General features: G+C 37.0%; 1 protein-coding gene across 1 annotated transcript in view; it reads left to right on the top strand.

Annotated features, from left to right (window-relative positions):
* The window catches only part of LOC128948565 (inositol polyphosphate 4-phosphatase type II-like), a 132,094-nt gene that overhangs the window by 33,019 nt on the left and 81,412 nt on the right, over nt 1–17,663 (top strand). The window contains exons 4-7 of the mRNA XM_054293320.1: nt 3,241–3,291; nt 6,409–6,488; nt 11,682–11,793; nt 13,405–13,477. Coding sequence (XP_054149295.1) covers nt 3,241–3,291; nt 6,409–6,488; nt 11,682–11,793; nt 13,405–13,477 — 316 coding nt within the window. The remainder of the gene's footprint in view (nt 1–3,240; nt 3,292–6,408; nt 6,489–11,681; nt 11,794–13,404; nt 13,478–17,663) is intronic.

The following is a 17,663-nucleotide window of genomic DNA, read 5'->3' as shown; positions in this document are numbered from 1 at the left end:
ATTATGGGGAGGAGGCAAGGCTAACTGGCTGATTGTAACAGCTACAGACTTAAATGTGATTTTCTGCTCTATTTCATTAAAATTATAACTGACCAAATGCTTAGAATATTCAGTACCTATTAAGACTTTAGAAGGCTACTTTGCATCATTGGGCTTTGTTCAAAAAAGCCTGAAAAATGGCAGAAAAAGCCTGTGGCTCATTAGCTTGCTACCAGTGGTCATGGATTGCAAAAATTCAACTGCTTAAAAAAACCCCAGTGGGTCTGTGCCAGTCAGCACTCATCACTGTGGGTCACTGGGATGCCTGAGTGTCCCTGTCACAGTTATACACGTTTTTCTTTGTCACTTTTTATCTGTGGCATAACCTTACGTGACAAAGCTTTCTCTGCAGAAAAAATGCTGTTTCAAATTGGTTAAAAAAATTGAATCCAGTCTCACGCTGTGTGCTGTGTTAAGAAGGTAAATAAACTCTTCCTTCCTTCCATTTTTTTCGTTGCATATACTAAAAACATATTAAAATTATTTAGATTTATGTTAAACTCAGTCTTTGCTTGGGGGATCTCGTGATTCTTCTCTCGTGCCATATCAGTTGCTATACAGCAAGTGATAGGGGCATACATATTTTCCCTACTATCTGTAGTAGGAAATATATATATATATATATATATACACACACAGGCACATATATACATATATATATATATATATATATATATATATATAAAAATATTTTGTAAGTTTAAACTAATTAATATATAATAAAAATCATGCAGTTATTATGCAATGTTGCAGTAATTTGATAAATCTTATATTCCCTTTATTAGTTTTCATCTTTAATGAAGTTTTAACATTTATTAGTTTCGCTGCCTATCAGGTTTTCCATTGGAACTGTAGAATCCCGCAATACCACGTGCATGTCCATTTTGAAAAGATTTTCTCTTTTGTTTTATATGGACTGTAGGAAAAACTGATTGGTTTTGTGGCAGAACCCCATAACAGTTTTGGCATTTTAGGCTCACCCAGCACAAACACACAAAGCTGCAATTTGTTTGACTGGGAAATTCCAGGGAGTCGTAACTCCTGGACTCTGATGTGTTTGGCATTGAAAACTAACTCTACTCTTGTGCATCTTTCACTTGCACGAACCTTCATCACACTGCCCTTTTCCCAGTGGGTTCACAGGCCTCCACTGTGGTGTAAAAAGGTAACTGTGTTGTTCTACACACAAAATTACAGGAATGGATAGATGCCAAAACCTTTGCTGCATTTAGTCCAGGTCACAAGCTGTGTTTCTTGTGTGCCTTTGTGATCTCTTTGTGTCACAAAGGTAAAGCAGTAGTGGTGCTATTCCCTGCAGGCATGGGCTTACCCCGGTTGTGAATGACCTCCCCACTCAGAGGTTTGCATTTTGCACAGGAAAACCTAGAGAGAGTAATGGGAAAACTGAAATTCTAACAGAGTAGTGGAGGTTTGGGAATAAAATCTGACTTTCTGTTTGCTTTTAGATTTTATAGTTGTTCTGGATGGGGCCAGAGGGGAAAAGTTGATTTATGACGTGGTTTTAAAAAGTGTGGCAGTTTGTTTAATCAAGAAATGCGCTGGGAGGATATTTGACCTGTCAAATCCTCTGTATTTATCTCCCATTTTTTCTCTTCCATTTTGTGGACTGGGACTAAAACTGACTCGTTTCTTATGTTTTATGTTTTTATGAGCTGACCTGATGTTTATAATGAGGCCTGTGTGAACACCCCATAATGATACCCCAGTAATTGCAGCATTCAGAGAGTTTGTTCGGGAACTCAACCAACAGACAGCCTGATAGTGTTCAGCCTGTACCACCCATGTATGTATTTACATACACATATGTGGCTTCTCTTTTGATAAATGTCAAATAGTAAAACTGCTTCCGAAATTGCAGATATTTGCACACACTTGGATCAAGGCACTAGATTTAATTTCAAACAAAATATACTTTGGGAAGAAGAGAGGTACGGTCTAATGTACAGTCTAATTTAAAGGGGTTAAAACCCAATGAAAACAAATAAACATAGCTGAACCAAAAAGTATTGCAAAATGCAGCAGAAGTTTTTTCTGTATTTTAAGTCCATTTGAAATTCAGGAATATGCTTTTATTATATGGAAGACTCTAGGTTAGTCAGGTGTTGACATCCCTTTCTGCTCCTGTGTTGGGTCAGAAAAGCTGAAATATGTTCTCCTGAATTGATATTTTATCCAGCAAAAGAAGGAATTAATATTCTTTGATTCTAAATTAATGTTGAATTTCCTTGATTTCAGTATGTGTAAAAGAAACATTAGCTTTCTCTTGCTGTGAAATACAACGTAGTCTCATATAAAAACGCATACACTGTTAAAAATATGAACTGCTGTTGGGTTACAAATACGTAAGTAAATTATGAAAAGGAGTGTTAATTCTTACATTATTAGTTTATTTCTCTTGAATAAATAGCCATAATAATAATTAGAAAATATAAATACCTCAGTTGTTGGGCCAGATGTCACTTCTTTGAGGCTGGCACATAGAGCAGCTTTTTAGCATCTTAAAATGACACAGCATTTTTGGTTTGGTGTTGATACTCCATCTTTCTTTTAAGAAACAGATTGCTCTAAGTTATTTCCTCAGCTTCAAAAGGGAAAGATGGGTATCACCAACAAGAAAATGCCAGTAATTTCATTTTCATTCAGGGCGTGAAGCATTTAAAGGTTAATTTTAGATAAAAATATCATGATTGAACATTTTATACTAGCTTTCTGTAGATTTCCAAATGCTTTGGAGTTGCTAATGTATTAGTGTGGAAAATCGAAATGTAAAATTGCATCCATATGAGGACTCCCACAGATTTCTAAAGTATGCTGTCCCTTAATAAATTAATTATAGCATTTTTTTTACTATCTCCAGGCTTTTGTGGAAAAATCAAAGTTCTCACTGTAGGAAATCAAGGGATAAGAGCTGGCTGAGAAAAGCTGTGGTTCTGCTTTGTCAAGTCTTTGTGGTAGCCTTTATATTGGTGCTTTATAACAACATGTATTTAGAATAACAAACAGACAATTAAATTATCTTTACATTAAAGGAGTGTTTCTTTTTGTGCACTAAGTTGCAGCTAGAATAGAAGAATTGAGGGTCACTTTTGAGGGCATGGGAAAAAAAATGAGTCTTTTGCAGAGAGATTTACAGAAGGAGTTTGATTATTTCTTGCCTTTTTTTCCCCTCCCTTCTCTCAGGTCCACACCAGTGTCCTACCTGACCACAAGGAACCAAGAGCAGATGTTGGGGTAAGAAATCATTTTCAGTAATTGATTTTTTTTTTTTCCATCTCATTGGAAGGCACTAACACTCAGTGCTCAACAGGAGCTGAAAAGCTTTTTTAATAGCGAAAGTTTTTGGTGGAATGAATAAAATAATCAAGGCAGGAGTGGCAGTCTCATGGATTGATGTCATCCCATTCACATCTTTTTGAAAACCTCTTTCAACTGAAGCTATCCTGAGACCAGCATAACCCTGTAAAGTCCTTGCTAATATCAAGCAAGCAGTCTGGATGGGAAGTCATTTTCTGAGAGGGCTAAAACCTCATGGATAATATGGGCCCCTGGTGGGAGTGGGAAAGGTTGGTCCTGCTCGAGCTGAGTAGAAGAACAAAGCTCACCTGGTGCAGGTGTCAGATCTGTCTGCAAATATGGAAAATGCCTGGAGGCTTCAATTTTTTAGCCTAAGGGTTTGACTTTTCTGCCTTACAAGGGCTTCCTTGGCATGGTTTTCAAGACTTCAGCTAGTGTTTGAAAAACCTGTAGCTTGGCAGCAAGTTCAATCTTAGTGAAATAATCAGTGTGTTTTAGCTTTCCATATAGCTATTATAGAGACTTTTCTCTTTGGCTAGTTGAGATTATTCATCAAACTACTCAAGGCGAGTGTCTTTAGATTTGTGTCTGGAACACTAGCAAAATTCCGAAGGAGCATTACTCTGCCATTAGGATTACAGCACAAATTTTGTTCTAAAGCCTACTTTTCAAGCCTTTCCAAGTCATGTGGGCAAAGTTAAATTGGTTTGTAGACTGCCAGTTCAGGCCCCAGGGTGGACTATTGGTATCTGAATCAGTATAGAAAAAGTATTCTCCAGTTTGATATTAGACCCCTTGAACATTAGCATAACTCTCTTAATTTGGGTCATGGGATCATTTGAAATTTTATTTGATTTTGCACATAGCTCTGTGCTGTCAAGCAAAGAATTTCTTTTTTTCTAAATAAGCATATGAATATGAAACAGAGAACTAAGTAGAACATTTTAAGCCGATAAAATCATTCACCTTTAATTTCATGACACAGAAGAAGTAGATCTGATGCTCAGACATGTTTAGTGGGTACAATGACCAAAGCTCTTTGGCTTTATGAGAGAGCAGTGTAGTTGTCTCTTGGCCCTGGTCACTTGAGGATTCTGACTTAGGATTCTTAAATATATTTATGGTTCTATTTTGCTGCAGAAAGAAGCCCCAGGTGACCAAACCTTATATCAGTTTCATTCCAAATAGCCCTCTTCCCCTTTCCAAGCGGTCAGGTTTCAAATACAAACACTCAAATGTCATGAAATGCCAGAATAAAGGCTGCTGTGGAGAGACAGTGCTGTGGAATGCGTTCTTGCAGCATGGAGAAGGATATGCTCTTGGAAGAAGATGAATAATCTGGGCTAAGTGTGTGTGACCACAGAGTTTTAGTGTGGAAACACTCTCACACTGACTCATCCAAAGGAAGACAGAACCACCTGTGTGTTCACTCCAGCAAGGCTGTGCATCACCATGTGTTGCACCTGGATGTCTTTTTTTGTAGAAGTGCCTTTAATTTTGGCATTGAAAACTAACTGTGCTCTTTGCTTGTGTGGCTGTGTTATTTTTCTTCCTTTCTTCCTGTTCATCGCTTCCCAAATTCAATGTTTTTCCAGCCTGCCCTAGACACTCGTGTCCTTGTTCCATTGCTGCTTACATGCTGCTTAGGAAATCTAAGGCTGTGCCATTTATGGGAACAAGCCTTACCTCATGACTCAGTTTATTGAACTGCAGACATGCAGTTTGCAGTTTACTAACTGCACTGTGGGTGCTTGCCCAATTTCAGAGTTGGTGTTTGAACTGTACGTTGTGTATGGAAGAAAACTTATCTTAGTGTAAAGCTTTATTGTTTGCATTCAAGCACACAACATCCTGCTGGCTTTCCTGAAAGAAAGCAGGCTGAAGGTTTGTTTTTTTTTTTACCAGAGAAGTAACTCTTCTCAGCAGTGACAAATTCTTTTCTGTTTTCCTTGAAGAGAACATTGCTCTCTGTAGGCAGCCTCTGTTGACTCAGAGCAACTTGATTCTTCTTTCATTTGTATAGCCAAGAATGTATATAATTTAGCCTGGAATTCTAATTTGCCATTCCAACAGTAAACTTAGTGTTATGTAAGAAAAACCAAACTTTGTGCCCTTCTTATTTTTTTTTGCTAAAAATTAAACATAATGTCATGATCTTCTTACAATTTATTTAGAGCAAGTGATGTTGTGTTGTACATTTGAAAGATAAATTGGTAGAAGATGGCTGTTAGTTTCTTGCCCATTGTTCCCAAGGCAAGAATACTACTGCTGGCCAAATTGACAAAATGGGATCTCAGCAGGATATGAGCAGAGGTTAAAAAATAGCCCAAGTGCAAGAGAAGATTTAACCCTTTTTCCTCTTTGTACTTTGTTATGCGTGAAGAGTGATTTTTATAGAAGAAAAAGATACAGTGGTGTAGCCTAATTTAACTTTAGGCATTCTAGTTACATTACCACATTTCTCTGCAATTTTAATGCAGTAAATAAGTTCACCTTACAATGGAAATAGAGGAAAACACTACTTAAAACATTGCCAAGAACTAGAGAAATAAAACATTTCTATTAATAAACTTGTGCTGAACTCAATTTAAGAATGCCTTCCTAGCACATACATTCATATTTTGAATACGTGGATGGTAGTGCCAATGGCTTGAGGAAAAACCATAACAAGAACAACTTTGGTATAACACTGAAAACTTAGCACTTCTTGTAATCCAGAAATTAGAAAAATAGGAAGGAACAGATGCAAAATGCAAATACTGGTACTGAATGAAAATCTTCCTGTGGCTGTACATCTTACAACCTGTTATTTTGTCAGGTTGTTAGACTGTTCTTAATGGAAATGAGAAAGGTTCCTGCCCATAAAACCAAAGTTTTTAACAGTTTACTGATAATCATGCTGCACAAAAAAAATTCTAGAGGATTAAGTATCAAACTGTTATATTGAAATGCAATATTTTTCTTTGTAGCAAAGAAAGATTTTCAAGTGTGTGAGCAAAAGAAATAACAAAAATGAATGAATATGTTATCTTTTCTTTCTGCTTTGATTTGTAGCGAAGCTTCCTGGGCTGTGCAACTTTTAGAGTGGGTGATCTGGTAAAGTCAAAGGAGCAGCAGTTGACCCTCACCCTCAGGTAAGTGTTGTAAATCAGGGTTTTTCTAAGTACTAACCTTTGGCATTTCTCATCCAAAGAATGGCAGCAGAGATAGGGAAGGGTCTGCAGCACGAGTCGAACAAGGAATGGCTGAGGGAGCTGGCATGTTCATCCTGCAGAAAAGGAGGCTCAGCCAGACCCTGTCACCCTCCACAGTTAACTGAAAGGCCATGTTGAGAAATGCAGGTTGGTCTCTTCTCCCAAGAGGTAGCAAGTGAGCTTCCCATGTGCCAGATTAGAAAAGCTCATTTTATACCATGATAACCTATGGAAGAATTGTAGAGAACTTGGCATAGGGAATATTCATTCAAAGTTTCCTTTAGAAAGGAGCATAAAATTGTCAGTTTTGTTTGGTGTGTGTGGTTTAAAGAATTAGCAGTGTACAGGTTTTTTTAGGCACGTTTAAAGAAGGTGGTCCTAATTATTGAAGGTGTCTCCCACATGAAAATGCTTGTGGTCTCCTGAACTCGTTGTATGCAGCTACACTGAGACTGCAGGGGGTGTGATACAGAACTCTAATCAGTGACAGGGTACAGACCTAGGTTGATGAACTCCAGCTTAGTGATCGTAAGAATCTGTTCTTACAGGAATTCAAGTTGTCTTCAGCTCTTTGGGATAAATTTGGTTTCCCTAACTGACATATTGAAAATTTGATCTGGAAGATTGTCTCCAACAGGTGGCACAGTAATTGACAGAACGGAAAGCTTCGGTTTCAGAGTAAATATTTTGTATCTCAGCCATCCAATTTGTAAGCAAAAAGTTAAGATGGAAAACTCATAAGAAATAGATGAAAAAATTGGTTTTCATTAATATTTTTAGTCTTGGTTGCCCTCTTTGTTCAGCTAACACTAAAATACAAATGTACCAATGAAATTTAATTTGCAGACACATTAAATGGTAGGGTTTAGTCAGTTGGATATTTTTTAAGAAAAACATCCTAACCTTTCAAAAGTGGGTTTGTTTTCTGGTTATGACTATTGGGCAGCAGAATGTCAGTAGAAATGATCCACATTTCTTTGATGGCAATTTAACCAGAGCAGTCTACTTATTTAAGCTTGCTTTCCTCTAATTACCCTGCAATATTAGTACCTCTCAGGAGGATAGAGGATATATCAAGGGACTTGTCAGAGCAACAAATTCTATTTAATTCTTGTTGATATTCTTTGGATAGGAGTTTATCAGGGCATGCCTGTGATTGAGATACTCCTTTGTTAGATTTAAAGTAGAGATTTAAGGACCCAGAAATAGCTCTGTGGTGTGCCCTGTAAAGATTGGTGTAATTATAGAATCTGCTTAATTTTTAACTGAGTTTTCTTTTTCTTTTCCTTTTTTTTAGTTATGTTTTTCCTTTATCTTTCTGAGGTACAATGGAACAATATAAAAGTGTTTTCAAAGGAGCATTCTTGTGTTTTTCTGTTATTTTGTGGAGAGCTGGCTTGTGTCTACAAATTCTTACTGCTGACACACAGTGCTCTACTTCCCTTTTTTTCTACCATTGTGCCCTAATAGTGATTAGGGACACAAGTTACAAAACCTCTGCAAAAGAAGTTTTTATTTTGATTGTCCTTTCTTCTCCATAAAGGTGTCCTAAACTGGTGGCTGAGTGTTTCTGGTAGATCTATGCAGTAATCATCAAAACACAAAAAGATTGATTTGCAGAATTACTTCAGTGTACACAACAGGTGTTGGGAGAGGAATTTAGTTATTAGAGATTTGGGATTGCAGTTTTCAATATGGAATTTATAAGAAGAGAGAGGTTTTCTATAGACTTGCATGTTTCATTTTGCAGTGATAACGCAATGTCACTTGCTTCCAGCTTTCTCATACAGTTGTGATGATGAAAGGCAAAAAATGGGCTGTTGAATGCAACAGAAGTATTTTTCAGTAGGAGAATGTTTCTTAATATTGAGTGTATGATACAGTGTGTCTGATGAAAAAAATAAAATCACACTTTTTTTTTTCCTTTCTAAATAAGAGCTAGGTATACTGGTTGCTAATTTAGCAATAAAAGCTGATTTTTTTTTTTTTTTTTTTAGAAGATTGGAGGCAAATGCCTGCTGTTCTCAGTCCATCTTGTTCACTTACTTTTCCATCACTAGCTTGTTACCTTTTTTCTCCCTGGATGCCTTGGTCAGCATTTTATGGCCAGAAGGAGTAAGGTGGGCACAGATTCCTGCTGCTCGTGGTGTTACTGGCTATCTCCTTCCCTCACATTTGGGGGAACTAATACTGACCTGGGGATCCTTAAGGACCTGGGATAGTAGAGAAATCTGTTTCAAATGCAGGTGCTCTGCTGACAGGTATCAGATGAGTGCTGATCCTTGTCCCAGGGTGCCAAAAAATATCAGCAATTTTCCATCTCCATAAGCCAGGTGGGTTTTGTCCCGTGTATGGGCTTCTTATGTTGATGCTGAGTTTATTCTCTTGGCCAGATTCCCCATCCCAACTCGCCCTAAGCAGGTTGTCAAGGTGCAGTCCTTTGTTTTGTGGGGATGTGTCTCCTCACTCATGACTGAAAGCAATTTGGTGCAGGGACCGTCTTCACTGCACCGTGTGAGTGCAGAGTGCCCTTCTCAGCTTTATTAAACTACAGCAAATAAGCTGATCTCATTCTAATGCATTGTGAAGTATCCTAAAACCAATTGATTCCTTATCTGGTGCTGTGTTGAACAGTGTGTCTGTGTGAGACTTTTTACATCTCTACAAGCAAAGGACATGAGGTGTATACATAATGTGTGTGTGTGCTCAATACTGTTAGTGCAAAGTAAAATTATGCAGGGTTTTATCCTACTAAGGTATGATCACTAAGCTTTTTTTTTTTTTCCCACTCCGTCACTTCTGTTTCTCTTTTTAAATTTTCTTTCAAATGAAATTTTAATCTCATGGTATTGCTGGAAAGTTTGAAATGCGTGTTTTCAAGTAGCTGAAGACTCTCAAGCACTGCTGGTGTTTTAAAATCAGTCTGACAGTTTTACCCTGGGCATTTACAGAGCTCTTTGTTGATTTGTATGCCTGTAGCATTCAAAAGAAACTTTGGGTTTGGATTTGTTGATTTTGTTGTTGTTGCCTTTTTCGTTAAAATGTGTCTTCGTATTTCTGTGTGGGAAGATAAGAACTGGAGAAAGGAGTGCAACTACAGTGCAACAAGTCCCACTGTTTAGTTTTATTGTGTTGCATTACCTTCTCTTACAGGTAACACCTGTAACAGATTGTAGTATTAAATATGTATTAGACCAGAACAGGAGTGATTTTGAGAAGAAAATAATAATAAAAAAATATATAAAAGTGGAATTATATCAATCACTGTTTTTAAACCCATACAAAATACATATTGCTCCTTGTGCAGGCAAACAGTGCAATGCTCGTTATCATACTGAGGCCAAGCTTTTAATAATAGCACCAAGGGAAATATTTAGGATTCTAAAGAACAGGAGACAAGGATGAGAAAGTGTAGTTAGCATTTCCATTTTACTGGAGCAACAGGCCCTGTTGGTTTGGATCAGTTCATTTGCTTGGCACTTTGATCGGAACACCTTAAGCTCCTGAAAAATTGTCAGTCTCATAACCACACACTTTGGCTTCTAAAGATATGTGATTTGCTGACATCTGCTGTATTCCCTTTCTGCTGGGGATGCTGCAGTGCATTTGTTGACAGAGCCTAGTTTGGGTGCTGGTTTGACACAAGAAGGAGCAGTCAAGCCACACAGCTGTAGCAACTCCAGAGAAAGTTCTTCATTCAGAAGGCCCTTTCAATATTATTATGTATTTCTGCTCATAATTTGGACACTGAACCCTTACTGCTTTTCTTCTGGATACTTCTTAAATTAATACAGGCTTCTTCAATTGCAAAAATATCTGGAACTGGTTCATTTTTAATAGTCTCTTTATTGTCAGTAATTAATTTGGCTTAGAGCAGATGAAGTTTTACACATGTAAAATATGAAGAATTATGTTTATTTTGCAAGGTTTTATAGAAGACCAGATTTGTGTAGTTGCAAGATGAGTGTATTCTACTGAGTGCATAGTAAAGCCTAATGGTTTTCAAGGAAGATAATTATTTAATTTGAAAGCTTGGGGGTAACTATTTTTTGAGACTTTACTGTACGAGCTGAACTTGTTTAATGGGTCCCTTCCAACTCAGCATATTCAATAATTCTGTGGTTTAATGATTTTATGACATTGAAGTTTTCTATGTATTCTTTTTTCTTGATTCATCACTCTTCATTTCCACTGCTCAGAAAAGACACAGTATTGCCCCACACGTATTTGTTTTGATTCTCCTTCCTCGCTGTGTTTTTGTAATTGTGCTGAACTTATTCTCGTCATTTCCTTTTTGCCTATTTTTGCTTGGTGCCTTTTGTTACCCTTTCCTCATTATTATGAAACTATCAGTTACTCTTCTTTCCTTCCTTTAAAAAAAAAAAATCTAGCTGTTCAGAAGAAGTCAGGGAGATAAACTTGGTGCTGTGCTGCCAGTGAAAGCTGAAAAAGCATTTGGTATCTTTCAGGAGTTTAAATCCTTGTTTCTTCCTAAAGGAAGTCAGCAATGCTCTTCCCTCGGTGATGTACATCTAAATTATTTGTTTTTGATTAATTGAAAGTAAACTATTTATGGGGATGATAATGAAGGAATTCACCTGTAACTATACTACCATTCCCATATAGTTCAAGAAATGGGATGGATTCTGAATAATTTCTCTGTGGAGGGATTACAAAGGGAAACGTGATATTCAGATTAGCTTCACTGTTTTGGTTTTGCAGGGATTCTGTTAATACACTCTGTCCTTTCTTTGCAGATTGTTAGGAAACAAAGCCATGTACTCTGCATTGGGATTGCAGATCCTAAGTGGAATATTGGTGCAGTGTTACAGCCCTTTATCCAATGGTCCACAAAGAGGATAAGGTCTAGAATGAGAACCTGGCAGTGTTCATGGATTCATGCACCATTCATAGCACTTACCTGTCCTCAGTGTTGTGATGAGAGCTTTCATTGTCCTGAAGAAGTTGCCTCATTGTTGTTAACATTTGGTTTGTGATGGTAAATAGCCAGCTCAGTAGCGGTGGCTGCACTTTACAGAATGGAGAGGGCACTAAATATTTACTGATGTTATTCTAATTGAAAGGATTTGATGCTGCAAGTGACCCGGTGTCATGGGTTGGTTTTTTTCCCAGGACATCTGATGGTGGAAAGACAGTTGGTACCATTGAAGTCAATCTTATGAAGATGGGAGAGCTGGATGAGGGGGAAACAGACCACATCACAGCAGATGCTCAGGATCAAAAGGTAGAAACTCAGTTTATTGCACAAAGTTAATTAGAATGATCTGTTGTACCAGATGTCTAAAATACTAATTACCAAATTGGGTTAAGAACTTAAAACAAAATTTGTGGCGCAAGTGCTGTGTAAACTTATCTCCCTCATCCAAAAAAACCAAATTCATGAAGATGTACAGAGTAATATCCTAACCTGAGTTTCCTAGGCCCTCTCCTTCTTGAAGAAAAAAATAGCTTATTTTTGTCTCAACTGAATATATTTGATCACTTCTGATAAAAACTGTCCAGAGAGATGCCATAAATACAGCTTCTTTTTCCCTTGGACAGCTGGTCTGGTTTCTGCCCTTGAAGTCCTGTTTATGTTGATTTTTATGTGCAATCTGTGCCCACAATACTGAAAAGCTGGAAGAATGACAGACAGGCAAAGCAAAGAAGAGGTAAATTCCCTTGCAAAGGGGCAGGTTCATCTGCATTAAATGGGAGCACACAATTTTTGCAGCCAGAATACAACAGTTCACTGCTTAACACTGTGGTGTATCCTGTTCTTCCTGAATAAAAGGAAATATTGCTACAGGGAATGCAGGATTTTTTTGTTTGGAAGTTACATATAAAACTATTTTTTGAGCAGAGGACATTATTTTCAGTATCTTTTCTGCATAGCAAAATCAGTCTGAGGGTAAATTTCACACTTTTTTTTCACTGCTTATCTCAGAGAACTTCAATGCCTTAGATGAGTGTGACCAGTTCCAAAAAAGCAACAAATGCTGTGAAATCTTCCTGACTTTGACCCGTAAAACTTGCACAATATAGGCAACATGAGCTGTTTTTTTCAGCCTTCTCTTTTATTTGGCTTTTCTTCCACTGCAGAATGTGGAATGAGACTCCTTGCAGTTATTGGAGATGTAGTTACTGAGCTCTGTTGGGCCTGGGGGACACAGAAGGCTTTAATAGCAGCTTTCTAGGGGTTTCTAATACTTGTAAAGAGAGACCAGACTCATGACCAATGTATGGTCTTTAAAGGAGTCCTTGGTTTGTACAAATCAGTGGCAACACAGTCTTGGATTATATGTTGATAGTGAGGATGCAATTGTGAGAATGGTGAGTCATTGAATTAATAAAAAATAAATAAGTTTTGAACTGGTGAATCACAAAATCTGAGCACATTTTAAGGACTTTTTTGTGCTTCCTGCTTTTCCCTTGTTTAAAAATTAATGAAGGGTTTTCTTGCACTGTGCATGTGAAAACTGCTTTGTCTAAAGAAACCTCTTCGAAAGTATGGAACTTGTCAAAAATGGTTTTAAACTAAAGTGCCTTATTTTTATAGTAAAACGTATTAAGCTAAACTATTACTATCTCTCAACATTTCTGCCATAATACTGGTAGGAAACATTTCTGTTTTGTTATGGAACAGCTGATCATATTTTTTTCATTTTCTTGGCTATAATTCTGATTGTGTTTCAGTATCTTGGAACAGAAATATAAAGAAAAATGTAAATTCTAAGTAAGACTTTGGAAGTTTGTATTATTATCACTCATGGTTTTCAGCCTACCTTTTATAAACTGCCATGGATTTATCTCAGACCCCCTGAATGTGTCACATCTGTATTGTATTTTTTTGCAGTGTGCATTGGTTCGTGAGTGTACAGCCACTGAGGGCATAAGTGGGAAGGACAACCTGCCTTCCTTAAATGCAGGTAAGAATTCCAATATCTGTAAGAGACAGCTCTTGCAACTCCACCTCTGGTCCTGTAGAAATCACACAGATTCGTGGCAGAGCTCATCAATGTCTCTTCAAATGCTGCACAGATGTTCAAGTTCAATATTTTAGTGTTTTATACATGTTTGGCATTATCATTTCACGGAGAAGTTTGAATAAGTGTGTGTCAATTGCGCTTTCTGAAGCAGTGCTGAAATCTCCATCTCCTGCATCTTTACTGTTCAGTGATTTTCAGTGACTAAAAATCACTGTCAGTGACTTCCATGGGCATGGAATTACCATCATTAGTTTCTGTTGTGTCATTGCACGGCATTCTGTAAAATAATTCTGCGTTATTTGTAAGTGAATACCCAGGACAATCAATCTCTCTCATTCATAACTGGTGAAGTGGCAGTTTCAGATTGATCTGGAAACTGTCTGTCCTAGAATGAAGGGAGCTGTTGGCAAGGCATTCTCAATTCTAGGCCAGCTTGGGCTTGAGTGCATGGTGTTAAACTAGATCTGTTTTTCTTTCATTATCTGAGGAGTATTACATGCTGATGTGCTGTGCCATAAAACCTTTATTAGCCCGAGTTTATGAATCTCCATTACTCGGCAATAACAATGTCACAAATAAGTTATATGGGTCATCTAAAACCACAGCACTGTCAAGAATTCTGTGTTTGCTACATACCGTTGAGGAGGAATGTTACCAAACTTTTACAACTTTTTAAAATCTTTCTTGAAACTTTTTAATCTGATTTCTCTGATAGGGCAGACTTTCTGAATCTGCTTTGCAGTCTGAAGGAAGCCCTAAAAACTGCCAAAAATTAAGTTCTTCCATATGTGTGTGAATATTGCATTTTTTTTCTGTGAGTTGTTGAGATTAGATCAGAATCAGAAAAAATATGTTCTAGAGAAATACCATTTATTTTCATCAATTCAAAGTGAGAAAGATGTTAATTGAGAATTTCTGAATGTGCCGGAGCTACATCCGGCTCCAGAAATTCCTGAACTGGAAATAGCTGGAGGCATGGAGGGTATCCTGTGTCTCCAGGTGTGTATTTATGGCTTTTCTTGGGCACAAGATACAGAGGCCAGGTGAAGGATTTCATCTAGCCCAGTGCAGTTCTTTGGTTGTGATTCTGTATGTCATCCAGATTAGTGAGACTTGAAGAAATGACATTTCTGCCAGAGAACGATGCTGATTCACAACAGATTGTTTTCTGTTTGTTGCCTCCCTTGTATAGGTCTGATTGGGGTTTTTTGTTGACTTCTTTTGTATAGGAAAATGCTGTAGGTTGTGAATATGTTTTGTTGGAACTTCCAAGGTAGATGTCAGTTTTAGGAATATTGAAGTCTCGATCAATTTGTCAAGAATATTTCCATGTGATTCTACAGTGTATCTAGGCAGCGTTTTCACATTTGTTATTGTCATATACAAACACAATATAAAACCAAAGCCCACCCAACACTACTCGGGTTTATAAAGTTATAAAGTCAAACACACCTTGAAGAGCTTTTTTTTTTTTTTTTTTTTTTTGTCATTTTTTGGGTTGTCAGGCTTTTTTTAAAGAATTGAGGGGAAAGAGGTGCATATGCAAGAAATGACAGCATGCAGGCTATTGGGAAGAGTTTGCACTCACAGGAAGTTTTTCTCAGATAAATAATTAGTCTTCAGTCTGTTTCCTGTATTTGTGACTTTCTCTTCTCGTGCAGCATCACCTCCACTTTCCTGCTGACATGCTGTGCTCATACAGAACTGCCCCCAGAACAGTATGTTTTCCATATACATTCATATTTAGTTGACGTGTATGCTGCTGTAAAGCTTTCTGGTATTTTCTTGTTGTTTATCAGGCTTTCAAAATGATGAAACTGAAAAAAAAAGCTGCCTCTGTGAATCCTTAAGCTTGTAGGCATAGAAGCATGCTGGCATTCTTGTGAAATTTAAATCCTAGGATAGGGAACTCTCAGCCCTCCAGTGAGTTATGAGATGCTTGTTGAGCGAGTGGGAATAAGCAGTGTGTTTCAGAGCCTTATCACTATTGCTTCTATACCTCCAGAGACTGAATTTACGTCTCAAAATTCAGTTACTTATTTATAATGCTGGAGAGTTTGCCAGTTGTTTACATGTAAACAAATTGCATTCTAAATTAAAAAAGAAAGATAAGAAAAGTAATTGAAATTAAGCAAAATTAGGAAAGCTTTAATTATTATTCCTGAGGTAATACACATCATATTCCTATGCTACAAAGAAAGATATAAATAGGAACACTGTTAGCAAATTAATATATGGCAAAGATATGCTTTGATCTGTGTTCAATAGGGAATGAAAATAAAACCAGAGTATTCAATCTTTTATTATTTTTATTGTACTTTCAGGGGAAGCAATGTGAAGGATATTGCATGGAATAAAAAGCACAGAGGTTCTTCATATTAAAAATGACAATGTCCAAAAATATTCATGGGTAAATATATGGCATTGGCTTTCAGGCTTGATGCTGTGGAGAAAAGCTTTTAAAACAGAGTTTTCTCTTTTTTAACCACTGCAGTTCATGTGGATTTTGGGTTTTCTTCAATGCCTCTCATGATCACTGTCTGAGTACAGCAAGGATTATCTTTATGAAACTTCCACTCATTTTAATCACTACTTTTTATGAAAACCAATTCTAGTCTCACCCTTCTTATTGTACATGCCCTCTAGAATTTGGTTCTAGACAACTTGTTACAGGTAGAAATTAATTATTGTTGCAGTTGGAGGGGAAGATACTTCTGAGATTTTTATGGAGTTGCATGCCTTCAGTAGTTCTGTTTATAAGGAAAAAACATCAAGTACTTATGCAGCTTTTATTGGCCTTAAATCTTAAGCTTTAGCAATACTGCATATTGGGATTATTTGGGAAAAATGCCCAGGCTTTTTTTGACTTTGTAAATGAAATTTTCTTCTTAAACCCATGGATTTGACCATTTAAAAAACTTACAACACACTTGAGATTATCCCCATCTGAAAATTCAGACCTGAATCAAAGACCTGAAGATGAAGCCAGTACCTGGAGAGGAGTTTAATAATTCTAGCCACAATAAAAGTCACAACTTTGAATCCATATTTTTAGTGTTCTTTGTCCCTTGGTGCAGTTGTGATGGGTTTTCTGGGCTTTGTTTTACTTTGTGATGGTGGCAACATTGGGGAGATGGGAGGAAAGAGATTTTTCAGATACATATTTGCATTAGGTTCTCACAGATTAATGTGCATTTTTCAGTGTAGTCGATTCTGAGTGTGAATTTAAGGGCTGCTCTTGGAAAAAATCCCTTGATAAACTCCTTAGGAAGTAGATATAAAAAGGTAAAATAAAGAATCTTTTGTGTCAGGGGCATCATCATTTAAAATGTCCAGGTAATATGCTGATCGGGGGGCACAACAGAAAAAACAGTACCAACTCAAAATTATCATCTGGTTTGGCAGTTTTCTGTTTAAGGCCAGACTTGAATTAGCCCTTGAATTAGCCCTTAGTTTCCTGAGGTTTGAACATTGAGATATTTTGGGTATTGATAGTAAAGAAAAATTGCTCTTTTTAATATGTCAGAGAAATTAAGCATCTCTTTCGCTTATTTCACAATACTGAGTGAAAATTTAGTTTTTGAAAGTAAAATCACTAAGAACTAAAGGCAAAATTACTCTAAAAAGGCTCATAAAATGACAATAAAATGGCAAGAAGTGCTTATAATGTACTGTAATTAAGAAATAGTTGGCTTCTGATTGTAAAGGCGTAAATTATAACATCTGTATTGTCTCACCCTTCCCAAGAGATTGAAAATAGAATAAAAGTTTTTTAAGACTCGGTTGCTCCATCTCTGGATCAGAAAAGGGCATAATCCAACAACAGTTTTTCATCCAAGATTGCTGATGAAAGACATCTCAGTGGAGTGATGGGAATATAGAGCAGTGCGACCACTTAAACATTGCTCCTTTCTTCGGGTTGCAAGCAGTGGGTTTATTATCAGTGTATTTAAATCTCTGGTCTTCTTTTAGGCCTTTCCTAAAGGATATTTGTTAAAAATCCTGATTGCTTAGATAGACAAGGCAGTTTGGGTACCTTTTATTTTTAATTCTCTATAAATCAGACTACATAAACATTAATGGTGTCTGTGAAATGTCTGTTAGTAGCTGTCACTGTTAGTAGCTG

Source organism: Melozone crissalis, unplaced genomic scaffold, assembly GCF_028551555.1.
Source record: "Melozone crissalis strain CALT ecotype California unplaced genomic scaffold, PUWL_Pcris_2 ptg000135l_1, whole genome shotgun sequence".
Lineage (NCBI taxonomy): Eukaryota > Metazoa > Chordata > Aves > Passeriformes > Passerellidae > Melozone > Melozone crissalis.
The sequence above is the reverse complement of the archived record's forward strand: the minus strand, read 5'-3'. Positions and strand labels throughout refer to the sequence as shown.